The sequence below is a fragment of the Morus notabilis genome, unplaced genomic scaffold (assembly GCF_000414095.1).
Source record: "Morus notabilis unplaced genomic scaffold, ASM41409v2 Scaffold784, whole genome shotgun sequence".
Classification (NCBI taxonomy): domain Eukaryota; kingdom Viridiplantae; phylum Streptophyta; class Magnoliopsida; order Rosales; family Moraceae; genus Morus; species Morus notabilis.
Genome location: NW_010368042.1, coordinates 154,673 through 174,587, shown reverse-complemented (window position 1 = coordinate 174,587; position 19,915 = coordinate 154,673). Strand labels below are relative to the sequence as shown.

The 19,915-nt window shown below is 39.0% G+C and overlaps 3 protein-coding genes across 4 annotated transcripts in view; 2 read left to right on the top strand and 1 right to left on the bottom strand.

The window, feature by feature from the left end:
- The window catches only part of LOC21394068, a 6,004-nt gene extending 3,232 nt beyond the window's left edge, over positions 1-2,772 (bottom strand). The window contains exons 1-2 of one of the 2 annotated variants that reach the window (XM_010114076.2): positions 2,516-2,772; positions 1,956-1,972 (exon numbers count right to left, since the gene is read on the bottom strand). In XM_010114076.2, the coding sequence (XP_010112378.2) occupies positions 1,956-1,972; positions 2,516-2,712 (214 nt within the window). In that variant the 5' untranslated portion in view covers positions 2,713-2,772. Of the gene's footprint in view, positions 1-1,820; positions 2,042-2,460 lie in introns of those variants that run through there. The other variant, XM_024176042.1, reaches the window with a different exon arrangement.
- LOC21394069 lies at positions 1,186-1,726 on the top strand. The gene has a single exon (XM_010114077.2). It carries the CDS (start codon positions 1,308-1,310, stop codon positions 1,512-1,514), a length of 207 nt encoding a protein of 68 aa, XP_010112379.1. The 5' UTR covers positions 1,186-1,307; the 3' UTR covers positions 1,515-1,726.
- A 9,765-nt stretch (positions 2,773-12,537) lies between the features above and the next one.
- LOC112094622 lies at positions 12,538-14,907 on the top strand. Its single transcript, XM_024176054.1, has one exon. It carries the CDS (start codon positions 12,538-12,540, stop codon positions 14,905-14,907), a length of 2,370 nt encoding a protein of 789 aa, XP_024031822.1.
- Positions 14,908-19,915: the final 5,008 nt, after the last annotated feature.

Below are 19,915 nucleotides of genomic sequence, written 5' to 3'. Positions count from 1 at the left end.
ATATATATATATATATAAAGTAACACTAACGCTAACCGACAAAAATAAATAAATAAAGGCAAACTACCCCTAAAAGCGAATTAAAGAAATCAACTTGGAATTTATTCTCTCTTAATTACCGTGAAAGTGGTAGGTTCACTATGTCATGGCTACTGCTGAGCAATATGGTTTTGTTTGGTTTGTTTTCACTTTCAGTATTGCCAGAAAAATTAGAAAATAAAGGAAGGTCCTCATCTCTCGGCTTACCAAACTCCGGTTAATCTTCCATCAAAAATAAAATAAAATAAAATAAAACACCCCGGTTAATCTCCACAATGACATCTAGTCCCTACCACAACAGAATTGAAATGGACATGAGTACAATCACAACGCCTATTTTATAATCATCTTGAATTAATTAGGTGCAAAAGTGGTATTTCTGATATTTGGTACAGCGAAAGCAAGTCATAATACATTCCCGGAATAGACGAACAAAAGAACAAAACGCAATCAAAAGCAACCACTTTTTCCCCCACTAAAGCTACTGGGCATCATGTTTCTTTTGACTAATATATCTTTTTTTAAAAGACGTATAGTTGATAGATTCATAATCATAATTCAGAATTATTTTTTATTTATGTACGTTTTTTATGAGAGAAAATACTATAACGAGTAACGAATCATGTCACGAATCTTTAAACCAAACACAAGCTTAACTGCCATACCAGCAATTTTTTTAGGTTATAGACCGACTTAGATAGAGGGAGCATTTTGAACTTTTTCTTTTTTATATATTAAAGAGTGTTTAGAATTGTTTTAATAAATTATGAGGCATTTTAAAATATAATATAAAGATAAGGATATTTATAAAAATAATCTTTTTTTTTTTGTCCGTCTATCCCATAAGATTAGGTTAAATCGCATCAAAATCATATTAATAAATTTGATGGTCCACACCTAGTGATGAAATGGACGGTGATAAAGGATTTAACTACCAATCCATTAATGTGCAATCCATGTCCGACTTATGGCCTTGAAAACAATAGAAAATGATGCTTACCCTTATCCTACTACAATAACAAACCAATACTGAGGAATAGCTTTCTTTAGATAAAGAGCAAAAGAAAAAAGGTCTAAAGTGGTTGATTGATGATAATTCATGTTATAGCTTTATTGGAATCCGATTCGTCCTTTCAAGGAGTTGAAGACCACGTTCTGAGACCCCCCCTTTTCAGCATATGCTTTCTTGCTCTTTTACTCTTCCTCTTTTAACCTTATTATTGGTATTTTTCTCCTTCTTCATCATTGTTGTTATTTAGAGGAGTAGAATGAAAGATTGGGCTGCTCCGCTGATAGCCGCGGCGCTTTTCGCGTTTTTGTGTCCCGGAATGCTCTTCCAAATGCCGGGAAAGGAATCTCCATTCCAATTCATGAACATGCAGACTAATGTGGCCTCCATGTTCGTCCACGCCGTTATCTATGGTTTGTTACTTATTTTGTTTCTTGTTGTTCTTGACCTCCACCTCTATGCTTAGCACTTCAGCACCACCATATTCAAAAAAAAAAAAAAAAAAGAGGGAGAGAGAGAGAGATTCGGTTTAGTTGAAATAGACCTTATCGGTTCTAAGTGTCTTTACAGCTTTTGGTTTTTCACTCTTTCTTGCTGCATGTAATATTAGTTTTTGCCTAAATTTGCTTTGTGCAAATGAGAACATTGTAGTGAAACCAAAAATTGTATTTTTTTTTTTTAATTTTTGTAACTTTTGCAGGATAGTGATACTGCTTCACTTTTTTTTACAAACCCAAAATAAAAAACAATTTTTTTTTTTGTGTGTGTTTGTTAACAATCTTTTAAGTGCTAGCTGCAAAAACAGAATGCTATTTAAAAGACAAATCACTCTGTTTTTATACAGATACCAATCCATATCCAATAAATATCAATCTCTGCCATTGCACAATCTAAGGCCTTGTTTGGCTAGAGAAACAAGAAAGGCTTTGAGGTGTCCATGGAATATTTGATCTTAACTCTCCAAACTCAACCCGGTCTGAGCCTTCTTTATATCTGTTAGGTTGTACGGACACGATTCGCAAATCATTAGACCTGCTAATTAGCTCTTAACTTTTGACAAAGCCTGATCTTAAATAAGCTTGTATTTGTAAAGTTTATTTTACAGATTCTATATATTTTACAAAGCACATATACAAAATGTACCTGCTTTTCCTTTATTCTATGTTATTAGAAAGATAATCCAAAGTTTGTGAAGTGATTTGGTGGATCAAGAGAATTCTAATTAGATTTACAAACAAAGAAAGCCAATCACGGCAAGAATGCTTTTTTCTAGCAGGAAACTAGCTAGATCACTGCTCCAAATAAAAATAAAAAAAATAAAAATAAAAAAACTAGTTATTTCTTGAAAGATGAATCATCGTTTTATCGATACGCAAACAATCCAAGAAAAGCAAAAACGGCAAAAAACCAACCAGACAAGTTTTTGATCAAAGGAGTTGAATTGTGGTGGATTATGAGCCAAGGTACATGTGCACTCCAATGGCTAACAAGAAGATGCATATGAGAGCAAAGTAAAGGACTGAATGCACCAAAATGGAAACTCCACTCGTCTGGAAGTTGCCATACTCGATCATCCGGCTTTTCCCCGGAATCTGGATGAGCAGCCCCGGCGTCAGCAGGATGAACAGAACCACCGCGACGAAAACCGGCCCCCAATCAGACATGGTCTTTGTGCTATTTCTTGCTCTCAATGTTCTTCCCTTTCTTGATCTAAAATGTGGTTTGTAACCTCACTTTAGTCTTTTCTTTTCTCTCCCAATTTGGATTATAAATAAAGGTGAGTGCTTACTTTAGTTGGGGGGAAGGGACAAAGATTGGTGACTAAAAGCGAAGGAAGGTTATGGGATCAAGCTATTCCGATTCACATGTCACATGTCACACCTCATTTTTGCACTATTGCACAAGGAAGCTTCATGTGTAACACTCAAATAGTACACATAATAATAAAACACAAATCTTCTTAACATGCATCCTTATTATTTTTTTCACACTAACAAAAAAATATTTTTGAGCCCGTTTAGTTCACTGATTCGAGTTTTTAATTCGAGTTGAAATGTAATTTTATGTAAGAGCTTTTTACTGTAGTAAAAAAGTTAGATGTAACTGTTTCTGAGAACTTTTTACTGTAACAAAACTCGAATCGGTGAAATGAACGGAGTCGATAATAATTTCAAGGATGAAGGAACAAAAAAAATGACGTCAGTCTTATTAGGACCTATTATTATGTAAGTGATTAAGATTTATTCCATCGGGATGAATCCGATTTTCATTTTTGTGAGCTTAGATAGATCAGAAGTACTTGTTCAGCCCGTTCTAAATAGATTTGCGGTAACCGGTAAGTGTGGAAGAATCAGACTAATTTGTTTGCCTTGTTGTAGTGGGTGAGCATGGAGTGGTACGATGAGCAAGCATTTTGCTTAACTTGGACCTTGAATCATCCCTAATATGATAGACCAGGCCCAAAAGCTAACAAGACATCACCAATGGTCCAATATTTTATTTTAATAGAAAATAGGTCAATATGAAAGCTTAAGAAATTATATAGGTCAATTTTTAGTTATAGAAATTAATAAGTCATAACTTGTCAAGTTATGGTTCATAACCAGATAAGTTATGGACAAACTTGTCAAGTTATGGTTCATAGCCAGACAAGTTATGGATAAAAACTGAAAATAACTTGTCAAGTTATGGTTCATAACCAGCCAAGTTATAGACAAAAACAGTAATTTGGCCTATTTATTAACTTATATAAACTATTGGCCTATTAATTTTAATTCATCTCAAGTCTTGGTCTATTTCCCTCTTTCTCTCTTTATTTTATTTTATCTTTTGCTGAGCAATGGTCCAATATTTTTATGGCATGTTTACTTATCAGGATTGAAGAATGGGAGTGGGGAATGAGAGTTAATCTCATATTTATTTGCTCTTTTTTTATCCTGGAATGGGAGTGAGATTGATGGACCTCACTCAAATTTGAGATTGAGAATTAAGATTGACAATCTCATGCCCCCCCTTGGGATTGAGACTCTCATTCTTAATATTAATATTAATTTACTATCATACCATTATTTTACTTATAAATACATAATTAAAAATAAAATTCAAAAAATAATAAATGCAACATATATTTATTATTTTATTTGCCTAATATTATAATATTAGCATAATTATTTTTACTATTTTTTATTTTTATTTAATTTTTTTTTAAAATTTATTTTTATATTTTAAATAGTTATACAATTTATATTTATTATTTTAGTACTCAATTATTACACTAAATATTTTAATTATGATTAATTTTAATATAATAAGTATACAATATATTTTTTAAATTGAAAATATCAAATTGATTTAAAGGATATATTAGTATTTTTACACTTTTTCATTCTGATTTGGGGTGTAAGTAAATGTATGAATGAGATTTATAATGACTCCGATTCTGAATCCTATCACTAAATAAATAGTTTATTCTGACTCTGATTCTTCACTCCGAATCTTATCCACTATGAATCATGCCCACTATGATTCATGCTTATTCCGATTACGCGTAAGTAACATGCCATTAAAGCAGCTCCAAGCTAAGAAGACCCAACTGCTTTGAAGAAAATCCCCCCAAAATTAAGAAATGTGTCACTATTAACTCATTTGCGCTATCCTCTTTGAATTTTGCCTCTTACTTTAATATTTTAAATATTTTATAAAATCTTATATTGATTGAAATATAGTATAAATCTCAATGCTCTTGTATTAGAGAGACATTGATCCAGATTTCTAGAAAGCACCCATCAAAAGGTCCAATACAGATCACACCGCTATCACATTTACAAATAAGTATATGCCCCGCGTTATGCAATATAACTCCTACCACAAAGTAGCTGAAGAAAAAAAAAAAATTTTTAAAAAAAGAAGAAGCCAAAGCTCCTTTAATATAAATATTTTTCAAACTTCTGAATTTTCGTAAGCATTATCAGTGGTCAAAACCATATAAATAATTGATTAGTTTTTTGCTATCTTGTGATATCAATCTTCTTGTGAGAAATATCTTTTTTTTTTCTCTTTTTTTTTTGGCCGAATAAGAAATATCTTATTTTAAATACTTCACGTGTTTTCGCGAGAAAAGGACTGATGAACAGAAAGAAAAATAATAATTATTATAAATAAGCCGTTTACACTACATAAGGTCGGCGGTTTAGTATTATTGTTGTTTTATATTTTTATCCAACAGGAAGAGGAGAAAAGTTAGCTGACACATTTTCAATAAGATAAAATGATATCTATTTTTTTTTTTTTATGGGAATAAGTTTTGTAACGCCTAATTTAAGTTTTGATAAAAATTTTAAATCTTTGATTTTTTTTTTTCTCTAATCACATTTGTGGCATTGAGTAGAAGCTATTTATCAAAACTAAGATCGTCTAAATAGGCCTCACGCATGCCAAAAGCAGCCCTAAAAAGTTAAAAACAGGCTCATAAGGCCATCTCTAGGAACTCTATAAATTTTAGTAAATTTTTAACTAAAATGTCTAGAAAATTATTTTAATTAATATTTTTTTAGTGAGTCACTCTAATTACATTTCTTATTTTAGCTAAATATAAAATTAAAGCAGCTCCAAGCTAAGAAGACCCAACTGCTTTGAAGAAAATCCCCCCAAAATTAAGAAATGTGTCACTATTAACTCATTTGCGCTATCCTCTTTGAATTTTGCCTCTTACTTTAATATTTTAAATATTTTATAAAATCTTATATTGATTGAAATATAGTATAAATCTCAATGCTCTTGTATTAGAGAGACATTGATCCAGATTTCTAGAAAGCACCCATCAAAAGGTCCAATACAGATCACACCGCTATCACATTTACAAATAAGTATATGCCCCGCGTTATGCAATATAACTCCTACCACAAAGTAGCTGAAGAAAAAAAAAAAATTTTTAAAAAAAGAAGAAGCCAAAGCTCCTTTAATATAAATATTTTTCAAACTTCTGAATTTTCGTAAGCATTATCAGTGGTCAAAACCATATAAATAATTGATTAGTTTTTTGCTATCTTGTGATATCAATCTTCTTGTGAGAAATATCTTTTTTTTTTCTCTTTTTTTTTTGGCCGAATAAGAAATATCTTATTTTAAATACTTCACGTGTTTTCGCGAGAAAAGGACTGATGAACAGAAAGAAAAATAATAATTATTATAAATAAGCCGTTTACACTACATAAGGTCGGCGGTTTAGTATTATTGTTGTTTTATATTTTTATCCAACAGGAAGAGGAGAAAAGTTAGCTGACACATTTTCAATAAGATAAAATGATATCTATTTTTTTTTTTTATGGGAATAAGTTTTGTAACGCCTAATTTAAGTTTTGATAAAAATTTTAAATCTTTGATTTTTTTTTTCTCTAATCACATTTGTGGCATTGAGTAGAAGCTATTTATCAAAACTAAGATCGTCTAAATAGGCCTCACGCATGCCAAAAGCAGCCCTAAAAAGTTAAAAACAGGCTCATAAGGCCATCTCTAGGAACTCTATAAATTTTAGTAAATTTTTAACTAAAATGTCTAGAAAATTATTTTAATTAATATTTTTTTAGTGAGTCACTCTAATTACATTTCTTATTTTAGCTAAATATAAATTATTTTAATATTTATTAAATTTAAATTATAAATAATTTTATTAAATTTATAAAAGAATCTTTGCATTTATTATAATTGAAAGAATAAAATAATATAAAAAATTAAATAGTTAGCCACTTTATATTAGCTATGTTTAGTTAGTGTGATAGACATTTTCTAAAATAACTAATCATTTAGTTAATAATTAGAGTTGAGAAAAGTTAAAAAAAAATTAAATCATTAACCATTTTAATTAAAAACATGAAATGATTAGTATGGTTAGAGTTGCTGTAATATCATGACGCAATACATTCAAATGGAAACTCATGTGTCCTTTTAATTATGAAAAGTGATGAAAGCAATGAGATATACGAGTCGAATTCACTAAAATGAGCTACCTTGTAGAGAGTTTTCCTTCCCTTTTTCCCCTTTCTTCCAATGTTGTTCTCATAGATTAGTCTTCTTTTCTCTTCACTGCTTGTCTTTTAGGAAGAAGCTCACCGTCTTTTAAATGTTTTTAAACGCTCTATAAAATGCACTCTTACTAAGTCGGCAGTAATGACATAAATAATATGTAAAATGATACAAGCTCTTTTGTCGCCACTCTTCAATGTTTGTCCAAAATAAGTCGAATGTGAATGAAGCCCTTTTGTTTTTTGAACAAGTGTGGGAGTGGGATCATAGATACAAATTGACGCGGACATCAGTCCAACACTCAAATATATGTTATGAAGCAACTTGAATATGATCATAACCATTATTAAGACTCCGTTTATTTTATCGATTTGAGTTTAAAATTTGAGTTGGTTACAGTAAAAAGTTTTAAAAAACAGTTAACATTTAATTTTTTTACTATAGTAAAAAGTTCTCACATAAAATCACGTATCAATTCAAATTAAAAACTCGAATCAACAAATTAAACGAGTCTTAATATTACACCAAACTCTGACAGCTTTTATTTTTTCCATCTTTTCCTTTTCAATGGCACGTCATACTCTTTTGCTCTAAATACACACACACACACACATATGTATTTTTAAGGCTAAGACTTTGACATGTCATAATTTATTATTCCATCTGTCCCCAACAAAAACTAGTTGTAATAAAGGAATGTAACAAATATTAGTGTGTGCTTCCTATTAAATGAGGTTGCCTTCGAGTTTGAGCGAAAATACAAGCTGTATATTCTAATGGATAAGATTAGATGTATATAAAACAAAATGTCTTTTCTCTTATTTACATAAAAAAGATAGTATTATCTTGTTGTCAAAATTCAACCGGGATTATTGAATAAAACCTTATTAAAATATCAAGCGGGAACTCATTTCTGACACTACATATGTAATATGAAACTTAGACAGAAATGAGTTAAAAAAAAATACTCCATTGATATTGTGTTCTTTTAGGCTGTTACAATTTAGTTAAATTTTGTTAAATTTGCATATTTTCTTAATTGTACAATTCTAATAGAATTTTTTTTTTTAAAAAACTACCACAAAATTTGCAAATATATATATGTATATATTTGAAATAAAAATCTGAAATCGAGGGACATTTGGAGGGGAAAAATTGAAAAAAAAAAAAAAAAAAAAAAAAAAAAAAAAAGGCATTGTGGATAAGAAGAGGAGAGGAATGAAGAGATATGGATGAATGTGAACATTATAAGATGCTTGCAAAATGTAAATGTGTTGATGGGTCCAAATATGGCCAACAGGGGGGATCTCCAACTTGGTTTTAGTTTAATAAGATATTAATGGAGGAATTAAACAACTATTAAGCTAGATTATAAGTAGCAACTTAAGTACTAGAATCCAAAGAAAGAAAAGGCAATTGAAAAAGGGGTCTTTTCTTGGGACTCCATGATCTAATCTTCCGAAAATTAAGCTAGGAGGGTCCTGTCCAGTGTCCACCCACTGCACGTTTCTCATGAGCTTTTAAAAATAAAATTATTGAGGAAATGACAAAATAGTCTTTTCATTTTTTTTTTGTTGAAAAGAATAGTCTTTTCCGGTCTAAATAAAAAAGTGACAAATTATTATTATTGATTATTATCATTATTTTGTTGGAGTGATGTCAATTTATTTTATAGATGCTTATGCTTGTTAACTTTGATCCTGCAATTATGTTTTTTTTCCTAATTACGGGCAATCGACAACGGTTTCTCTTGAAGGGGAAAAAAGAAAAATGACGAGGATACCTTTTTTATTAGTTGAAACGACAATGATACTCAATTAAAAGTTTGAGAAGAAATCATAGATCCATAAGTTTTCCAACAGTTGATTTCTTTTTTTTTTTAATATACTTTTTAGTTTATATAGTTATTGAGTTTTTTTTTTTACCCCACTGCAATATTTTCTAAATTTAATGGTGCGTTTAGAATTGGTTTTAAATTAATTTTATTTTTTTGTATGAAACTGAAAATGTAAACGTTTTTAATCTCAAGCAGAAATCATTTTTGAAAATGCGTTTAGTAGTTTTATTGAGAGATTATTTTCAGTATAAGAAAAAACTGAAATTCTATTTGGTTATACATTTTTAAAAACATCTAATAGTATTTTAAAGAATAAATTAAATAGTTAATAAAATCTCAAATCAGTTATAATAGTAACTAAATCTTATTTACAGTACTTTCTTATAACAAATACAATTGAGAGGGCATTTTAATAATTTTGCATAATAGTTCTAAATCTGATTTTAAGTCCCAAACATCCCATTATGTTCAGATCATGACCCACCCCTATCGATGGGTGGCTGGGGGTCTACATAGGTGATTCTGGATCAGACTGTCATGATTCCAGTCGTGAAGGAGGCAGTCAAGAATTGAAAACTGCAGATCAGAGGAAGATTAGAGGAGGCGTTCAAGATCGGAGGCGGAAGAGAATAGAAGATCGTGAATCGGTGGAGGAGGAAATCATGGGCAGAGATGGGTTCCGAGCTTTTTGTCATCGTCGTGGGTCAGCCAGAGGTTCTCATTGCTGTTGGTGGTTCTCATCGTCATCGGTGGGCTCTTGAGCTTTTCGTCGTTGTGGGTCAGCAGGAATTCACCGCCCCAAGGACAGGAACCGTATGACGCGACGGTGACAAATTCGCTGGAGAGAGAGACGGCGGGGTTGTAGTCGGTGGATCCTTAAGGCGTTAGCCTGGTGATGATGATTTCATCAGGATTGTAATCTCCATTAATTAGAGAAGTGGAGTACAAAGCGGACCAGCATTCTCAGAAGAGTAAGGGAGGAAAAAATGGAAATGCAGAAATGAAAACGAAAAAAAAGCGTTTTCAATCTCTTCCTCATATTACACTAAATCAAAAACCGGGTTTATTTCCGTTTTCTATCATTCATTTAGGCCAAATAATGTTTCTGTTCTCGGTTTTATTTTTTCTTCTTAAAAAACGTGAAAATTGTTTTCAAAACTGATACCAAACGGGCACTTTCCAAGTTCTTCCTACAAAGAAGAGAATTCGATGTATAATTATTTTTTAGAAAATAGTACCGTTAGTTAAATATCAGAGAAGATAAAAAAATTACAATAAATGCTATTGGTGTAGGAATTTTCTACAATCAAATCCGATTCTCTGTTCTCATTTATCCTTAAGCTATTTATTTTTGTCATACCATGTCATGCTTTACTAGGACAGGTTTAATTAACAAAACATGTTTACACCTGGAAGAGAGAGAGAGAGAGAGAGAGAGAGAGAGAGAGAGAGAGAGAGAGAGAGAGAGAGAGAGAGAGAGGACAGGTTTAATTAACAAAACATGTTTACACCTGGAAGAGAGAGAGAGAGGACAGGTTTAATTAACAAAACATGTTTACACCTGGAAGAGAGAGAGAGAGAGAGAGAGAGGACAGGTTTAATTAACAAAACATGTTTACACCTGGAAGAGAGAGAGAGAAGAGAGAGAGGACAGGTTTAATTAACAACATGTTTACACCTGGAAGAGAGAGAGAGAGAGGACAGGTTTAATTAACAAAACATGTTTACACCTGGAAGAGAGAGAGAGAGAGGACAGGTTTAATTAACAAAACATGTTTACACCTGGAAGATAGTACTGCTTGGGCATTAGTTTGTTGCGGACTAATAATCACGTTTAGTGGTATTACTACTAAATATGATGCTAATAATTTATTATAAGAACTAATTAAGGACTTCTCCCTTCAAATTGGTTTTGTGGGCAGTAGTAGTGGCTATATTTTATTTTCATTTTCTTTATATATATATACACTTTTTAGTGCTGAGTAGTGAGTTGTGGATCTAATATGATGTTTTTGACAGTTTTTCTTTTTCCCCTTTTCTTTCCTTTTTTTTTAAAGGAAATCTGGGAAGAATTTGGCATACATGCATTTATATAGAATATAATATTGGGAAATTATCCAGCAAAAATAAATAAATAAAAATATAGCATTTTAGCATTCACAACCTTTTATTTTACGTAACTTCGAAAAGGTTACATTGTATGTATGGTGATTGGTGATTGGCTCCAACGACGCCGTACATGTAAACTTAACCATAAAATAGAAAAAGAAAAAGAAAAAAAAAAGTGTGTCGTTGTACGTTTTAATTTTTCTTCAATTATGTCAGATTGAGTTGAGTGCAAGTATAAAAAATTTGCGCATGAAATTGACCAAATTGACGAGAGCATCGGCAGGAAGGAAGCTATTGGCAGGATTTAGATATGAACAATGGACAGTATATACTAAAATCTGAATCAAAATTCCAAGTGGGTTGAGGATTAACTTATTGTTAGCAATTTAAAAATTGTAATCATATCCAACAAGATAAAAAAAAAGGAAGTTCACAATTCTAATTCGAAATCTTTTCGGTAAATCTCTTTTTATATTTAATCAAAATCACATCAGATTAAAAATATATAAAAGAAATAATTTTTATATAAATTTAACGGCTGAAAAATATAAAACTACTAATATTTTTTTTTTCTAATTTTATCAGAAAAGTCCGCTCTAATTATAACTGTTGTGTAGGAAAATGTGATGGACACCTGGACCAACGGCGCCACGACACGTGGCTATACTTGCTTTCCACCGAGCACCCAACCCTCAACGCTTCGTTTCCCTCACGATCAGCTATAGAGCCCGAAGGTGAAGTCCATGATTAGGGCGACGACCCCATGAGACGTCGACGGTTGATTCCGCCTGGGTCGACACGACAAAATCCCTCGACAGCAGAAGAGATCACTAGAAGGGGCGAGAAAGGTTAAACAACCACTGACGACGAGGGGAACGTCCTTTTTCGACATAATGGGTTACATGCAAAGATAAGAGAGCTCTGACAGCATTTATTGCAAGTTTACAAACCCCCCCCCCCCCCAAGGGGACAGAAAAGCATTACGGAGACTCACAGAGCGTAATAGAAGACTAATTGGTTGAGTGAACAGTACTGATTAGTGGGCTATGTCTGGGCCTAGAGCACTTGAGTGTTCCTACCTACGAAGGAAACCCACCCAGCGAAGGCAGTCCGAGTATAAAAGAAGAAGGACCCCAATGGGGAAGGGGGCCAGAAAAAATTCTAAAAGAAAAAAGAACGAGGGAGAGAGAGAGATAGCATTCATTGTAAACTACGATCTCTACCAAAGAAATATAATATATACAGTGGATGTAGCTCTAATATTATAGAGTGAACCACTATAAAATTCTTCCTGCTCATTTACATACAGTTGGTTCAAACACAAAAATACTTAAATCAAACTAGAATCCACACTTTCATTAACCCCACAAGCCGGTAATCCTAAGGGTAACTTCAAGGTATTCCGGCGGGTTTATTGTTGACGAAATCTAACCGTCAACAATTGGCGACTCCACTGGGGATCGGAAGCGTTTGACCCCCAAAAGTATAGCTACAAACATCCGTCCACCCAAAGAATAGCGGGATGGAAGGAGATTTACGCCCAGACGGAAATGGAGTCCCACCTCCCGACATACCACGGCCGGATCCGATGCAGATGCAAGCCCAAATAGCCACTTTGACCGAGTTGGTACGAGGGCTAGTAACCGTGGTTGAACGATTATATGGAAGGAACTCCATGCCGCCACTAGAGGATGCCCCAATATCACAGGGACCTGCCATGATGGAAAACCCAAATCACGGTAACCGCCCGCACATCCAAGAAGGGACCGGGGAAAGCGAGGACCATCAGGGCCCTCCTAGGCCTCGACCCTCCCATTCCTCCGGCAGCCGGTTGAGAGCCGCTGGGATCCGAGCCATCGAGGAACTGCCCCAAAATCCCGGAGGAAACCGGCCAGGAGACTCAGGGTCGGTGCAGGCGGGCGGTCAGGCTAGAGGGGGGGCCCTCGCTCAAAAGGCGGGAGCGCCGGGAGCTGCTGGTTCAGTTGTATCAACAGAAGAGGCGCGGACCCTTATGGAACGCATGGCCAACCTGGAAAGAAGACTAACTGGGGACGTCGCAGGGCTGAGAAAGAACATCGGGCGGGTGGCCGAGGTGGTGAACGTCGACATTATGCCCAGTCGTACGCATGACCATCCATTCACCGCGGAGATGATGGCACCTCATCTCCCCTATAAATACAGGTCGCCATCGATTCCGCCTTACGATGGACGAGGAGATCCCGACGACCATTTAGAAATGTACACGGGGCACATGCTCTTGCACGGATACGCCGAGGAGATCATGTACCGAGCCTTTCGGAACCACCTGACAGACTCTGCCCGAAGATGGTTCCGAACGCTGAAGCCAAACTCTATCTCCAGCTGGGATGAACTAAAGGAAGCATTTTCCCTCCAGTTCATCGGGGTTAAAAAATACATACCCCCGAAGCAGAACCTAACGACGATATATCAAAAGTCAAATGAAACGTTAAGGGAGTGGCTCGCCAGATACGGCAAGGCCGTCGCCGCTACAATGGATATCACGGACAGGGAAGCCCTGATGGGAGCATTATCCAGTATGAAGAAGATAACTCCCTTCAAAAGGGAACTAAACCGAAAACCCCCTTCCAGCTACAAAGAGTTCCTTACAAGGGCGCAAGGATACATCAATGCTGAAGAAGCGGATGCCAACGACCCCGATCATAGGTCCAATAAAGGTAAAGGAGCCGAGCAGGGGTCGGCATCATCAAAGCAAGACGGGAAGAAGCGTCGAGGAGGAGGAAATGGAGACAAACAACCGATCCCGACGCAAGGAGCGCTGGAGGCCAAGAAGCGAAGACAGGAGGATACCCGCAGGCCTCGACTGTTTCAGAAATACGACACCTACCATGAACTGACAGTAGGCGTCGAGGAGATCTTCAACCAGATCGACCGAGGAAACTTGCTGCGTCGACCTGGACCAATGAAGTCGGATCCTAACCAAAGGAACCAGAAGAAATTCTGTAGGTTCCATGGCGAGGTCGGCCACCACACGAATGATTGCGCTGACCTCAAAGATGAAATCGAAAGAATAATCCGCGAGGGAAGGCTGCAGGAATTCAGGGCCGAACGAAGACCCCGCAACAACGGCCATGGCAGGCAAAATGACGGTCGACGCCGAGAGGAGAACCACCGCTCGGAAGATCGGGAACCAGTCGGCGTCATACGAACGATCCTCGGCGGCCCCTACATAGGAGGAGACACGCGGAGGTCGCAGAAGGACTACGCCCACGAGGCTAAGGGGGTATACCAGGAAAGGTTCTGGAACGTCTCCGCCGTAAAAATCCTGAGGCAAAGCCGCACTGACGTGGCCTTCAATGAGGATGACGCCAGCGGAGTCCATTTCCCCCACAACGACGCACTGGTGGTGGAAGCAGTGATCAGAAACCACACCGTATGTCGAATCTTGGTGGACAATGGAAGTTCGGTGGACCTCCTGTATTCCGACTGCTTGGAAAAAATGGGAATCCACGAGGGGCAGTTGGAAAGAACCACCAGGTCGCTGTACGGGTTCACGGGAGACTCCGTCATTCCTCAAGGCACTATCCGACTACCTATAACAGCCGGAGAAAAACCCCGACAGGCAACAACGATGGCCAACTTTGTGGTCATCAAAGGAGGTTCCCAATACAACGCAGTAATCGGGAGACCAACCCTCCAGGCATTAAAAGCAATAACCTCCGTCTACCACCAAAAGGTCAAATTCCCCACCCCAAACGGCGTAGGAGAAATTAAGAGCAACCAGTACGAAGCCAGGGTTGCATACTCTGATGCCTTTCGCGGATATGACCAGCCGGGAATACAGGAAACGAGGATGGTTCAACAAGGTCTCGTTGAGGATATAGACCCCCGGGTCCAAGAGGAAATTACTTAGTCTCAGCCCGTCGAACAGTTGGAAGAGATCCAGATTAACGAAAGCGGAACCACCAAAATACTAAAAATAGGTTCGGACTTGACCCCACCACTCAAAAGCAGGATTGAAAATTTCCTCAGGCAGAACCTAGATGTCTTCGCCTGGAGTCACTCCAACATAGAGGGGATCGACCCCAAAGTAATGAGTCATTCCCTAAACGTCGACCCCATGTATCCTCCCAAACGCCAAAAACGGTGACCAATGAACCCTGAGAGGTACGAAGCGCTGAAGGAAGAGGTCGACAAGTTAGTCAACAATGGATTTATCCGGGAGGCGCATTATCCACGTTGGGTATCTAATCCTGTCTTGGTAATCAAACCCAACGGGAACTGGAGAACATGCGTCGACTTCAGCGACCTCAACAAAGCATGCCCAAAGGACGGCTTCCCACTCCCTCGAGTAGATCAAATGGTCGACGCCACGGCGGGGCACGAAATGCTAAGCTTCATGGACGCTTACTCCGGATACAATCAAATCCCCATGCATCCAGCCGATGAAGAGCACACATCTTTCATAACCGATAGGGGTCTCTACTGCTACAAAGTAATGCCTTTCGGCCTAAAGAATGCAGGGGCTACTTATCAAAGGCTAGTGAATAAAATGTTCGCTCAACAAATCGGTAAAACGATGGAGGTCTACGTCGACGACATGCTCGTAAAAAGTGCCAGGGCCAGCCATCACGTTGATCATTTGGGAGAAATGTTCGGCATATTGAGAAAATACCGCATGAAACTTAATCCCCAGAAATGCGCCTTCGGAGTCGGGTCGGGAAAGTTTCTCGGGTTTATGGTCAGTAACCGCGAAATTGAGGCCAACCCTGAGAAGATCAAAGCTCTGCAAGATATGCGGTCACCAACAAAACCAAAAGAGGTGCAAAGATTGACAGGTTGTGTCGCCGCCTTAAATAGATTCATATTGAAAGCCATTGACAAGTGTGTCCCTTTCTTCGACGCTTTGAGAGGAAACAAACACTTCGAATGGACACCACAGTACGAGGAGGCCTTCTAAAAACTGAAGGAGCATTTGGGCAAACCTCTAATTTTGTCAAAACCAAACGATGACGAAGAGCTCAGCCTATACCTCTCCGTGTCCCAACACGCCGTGAGCTCCGTACTAATAAAGGAAGAAGGGAATGTACAATTGCCGATCTACTATGTGAGTAAAAGACTCATCGACGCCGAGTCGAGATATAGCGAAATGGAACGTCTAGCCCTCGCCTTGATGATAGCTTCGAGAAAGCTTAGGCACTACTTCCAATCCCACACGATACGAGTTCTCACAAACCACCCGTTGAGACAGGCCTTACAAAAGCCGGAAAATTAGCCCCGAAGGCCACAAGATTACCTCGGCGGTACGGTTCAAATTTAGAGCATCAAATAATGAGGCAGAATACGAAGCCCTAATTGCGGGACTCCGTTTAGCAAACCACTTAAAGGTCGAGAGAATCAGCGTCTACAGCAACTCCCAGCTAGTCGTCGCACAAATAAAGGAGGAATATCAAGCGCGCGGCGAAAGAATGGGGGCATATCTAAGAAAGGTAAAAGAGGAGCTCGTTAAATACAAAAACTACGAGGTACTCCAGATCCCGCGAGCCGAAAATGCAAACGCGGATGCACTGGCAAAGCTGGCTTCGTCAAAAGATGCCGACACACTAGGCGTTGTCCCCATTGAAGAATTGGAACGGCCGACCATCGAGGAGCGCGCCGAGGCATTTAGTGTCCAAGAGGGAGAAAATTGGATGACACCACTAATACGGTACCTAATGGACACTCAGTTGCCGAATAGCAAAAACGAGGCCCGACGGATTAGGTATAGAGCCGCCAGGTACTTATTATACGATGGCCTGCTCTACCGACGAGGCTACTCAACACCTCTACAACGGTGCCTAGATGACGCCGATGCCCAGACGGTCCTCCAAGAAATACATGAAGGGATCTGTGGCAATCATTCCGGGGGACAATCTTTAGCGCTAAAGGTTTTGAGGCAAGGATACTACTGGCCCACACTCAAAAAGGATGCTTTCCAGTACACCCGACGATGCGATAAATGTCAAAGGTATGCCACGATTCCTAGGGCACCCCCGGAAAAGCTAACTTCCATTCTCAGTCCATGGCCCTTCGCCAAGTGGGGGATTGACCTGATCGGGCCATTGCATCCTGCAGCTGGGGGGTTGAAATTCGCGATCGTTGCGGTAGACTATTACACGAAGTGGGCAGAGGCCAAGGCCCTAACCACTACCACGGAAGCAACCTGCACCAAATTCATGTGGGACCACATCGTATGCAGGTTTGGGGTTCCTCACTCGATAGTGTCCGACAACGGGAAGTAGTTCGACAACGCCGCAACACGCAAATTTTGTGACAGTTTGGGCATCCGAAAAGACTTCTCGGCACCAATCCACCCACAGTCAAATGGGCAAGTCGAGGCCATCAATAAAATACTCAAGTATACCCTAAAGAAGAGACTCGATGACCTAAAAGGGAGATGGGCCGAGGAGCTTCCCAAGGTTTTGTGGGCATATAGAACAACAAGCCGAACTACGACAGGAGAAACACCTTTCTCCATGGCATACGGTGTCGAGGCGGTACTCCCCATAGAAATCAAAACGCCGACCCTAAGAACTGTTGTCCATAACGACGAGGATAACACGGAGGGCATGAACGGAGAACTCGATTTATTGGAAGAAAAGCGACTCGACTCCCAATTACGTCTCGCCGCTTATCAGCAACGGACGGCGCGATATTATAATAAGAAAGTCCAGAAAAGAAGGTTCATCCCGGGAGACCTAGTATTAAAAAGGGTGACACAAAGCACGAAACCCAAGAATACTGGTCCCTTGGGCCCAACTTGGGAAGGACCCTATCGCATAAGGAAAGTGCTACGACCTGGCACTTACGTATTAGAAAACCTCGACGGCAAAAAGGTTCAACACCCATGGAATGCTGAGCAACTAAGGTTGTACTACCAATAAATGTATGAAGTTGTTATGCGTTTTTTATTACACATTCTTTGCAAATATAGTAAATTGATATGTTTTCAGCGTGAGATAAATTGACCCCGTAATAACGTGTCGGCTTAAAAGAAAACTCAAGGGTGTATTTAACAGACGCGGGGGGAATAAAGGCGCTCAAAACACTTAGTGAAATTCTAAGGAATTTCCTAAGACAACGACCCAAAGGGATAAGCTCGACGTCAAATCCTCCAAGGAGGAAAGACATAATACTTAGTGAAATTCTAAGAAATTTCCTAAGACGACGACCCAAAGGAATAAGCTCGACGTCAAATCCTCCAAGGAGAAAGACGACACTTAGTAAATTCCAAGGAATTTTTGAAAGAGAAACAGAAAGGAAATCAATGATTATGAATCAAGGTATGAACAAAACCCATTGCCTTTATATAGAAATACGGGTAATATAAAAATTGTTCAAAAAAAAAAGGGGTGATAGAAGATAGTTCCTTAAGCATCGTCGCCACCATCCGCTGGCTCCTCGCCGCCACTAAGGAAGGGAGCGTTCTCTTCATCGCCACCAGGAGGGGGCAATTCCTCGTCGCCAGCAGGAGGAGGCGAGTTATAGAGGAAGCCCAAGTCCCAATCAGGACGCTCTTTTTTTATCAGATCAATAATTTACTGACCCGCCGACTGGAAATCATTATTGCGGATGTCAAAGAGCTCTTGAGAAGCCTTGAACTCCTCAATGATCTGCGCCCGTCTGGCGTTGAAGGTTGCCTCGGCCTCCATCTTCCCGTCGACCTTCCCCTCGGAATACCGATTCTCGGCATCCACGATCGCCCCGGCCAATTTCTTTTCAGATTCGTCAGCCCGTCGAGTAAGCTTTGCGACTTCAGCCCTCAACTTGGTTACAATTCCCGTCCGTAATCTTCCCCCCCAGGATCAATATGCGTTCTCTTGGTCCCGGGGGAGCGCGGACATCAGGAATGGGCACTACCGGTGTCCAGGTCTTATCGATCGACGCCTGGCTAGGGGCCGACTCCTCAGTACGCCTCCTCTTGTGCCTGCTCTTTTTGTCCTTCGGTGCAGGACAAGAATAGCCGGCCTTCTCCTTCCCCTTCGTCGAAGGCTGTTGGCCTGACAGGGGCAGCGGAACGGACGGCGGCTGTTGGCTCGGCACCTGTTGTTGGCTTGGCGCCGGCCGTTGGCCCCCAGGAAGCTGGATTCTCAAAGATGCCATCTCTAGCAAGAAAAAGAGGGTACCGTCAGCATTAGGAAAACACGAATCTTAATTCAACAAGGCGTCGAGAGAAGTAATTACCCTCATCGCTTAAATGGAAATACGAACGAACGGCGTCGAGATCCGAAGGGTTTGGAAGGTCAAGAATTAGGCCCGCAGTACGAAGGTTCTCCTTGGTCAAGAGCGTGTCGATGTGGCGAACTTCCGACGAGTAGGAAAAAGCTTCCTCGATCCTCGCCAAGCTGTTTCCAGAAAACTTTGGCCGATCCTGGTTAACTGCAACACAGAGGACTCCTCGTCAACATGTGAAAAGGGGGGTCAGGTCAGATAAAGAGAGAATTGAGGGGCTTACTCATATTTCCAAACGCCGCCTGCACCAGCCTTCGGCGGGGCTGGCGGTCGTTGGGATGGAAGTTAAAAGGCCCATGAATCATGAAAAACATGGGCTTCCACCCATGTGACGACGAAGGGATGCCCAGAATAAGCTTCCCAAACCTGGGTTGAGCCCTCCCATGGCCACTCAGAAAGTACCACCCATCGCACTTGGCGACGTGGCACAATTTGTACATGAATCGGAACTCGTCCAGTGGGAGTTCCATGTCGAACTTCTGGTTCCATAGAATCCAGGCTCCCGCAAAGCAGTACCAAAAGTTCGGCGCCAATTGGGCAGGAGAGATGCCGTAAAAATGGCAATAATCTTTTCCAAATGGATGAATTGGGAGAGTCATCCCTGTAGTTACCGCTCTTGTGTGACCGGAAGGGTATCCGGTCGGCGGCAT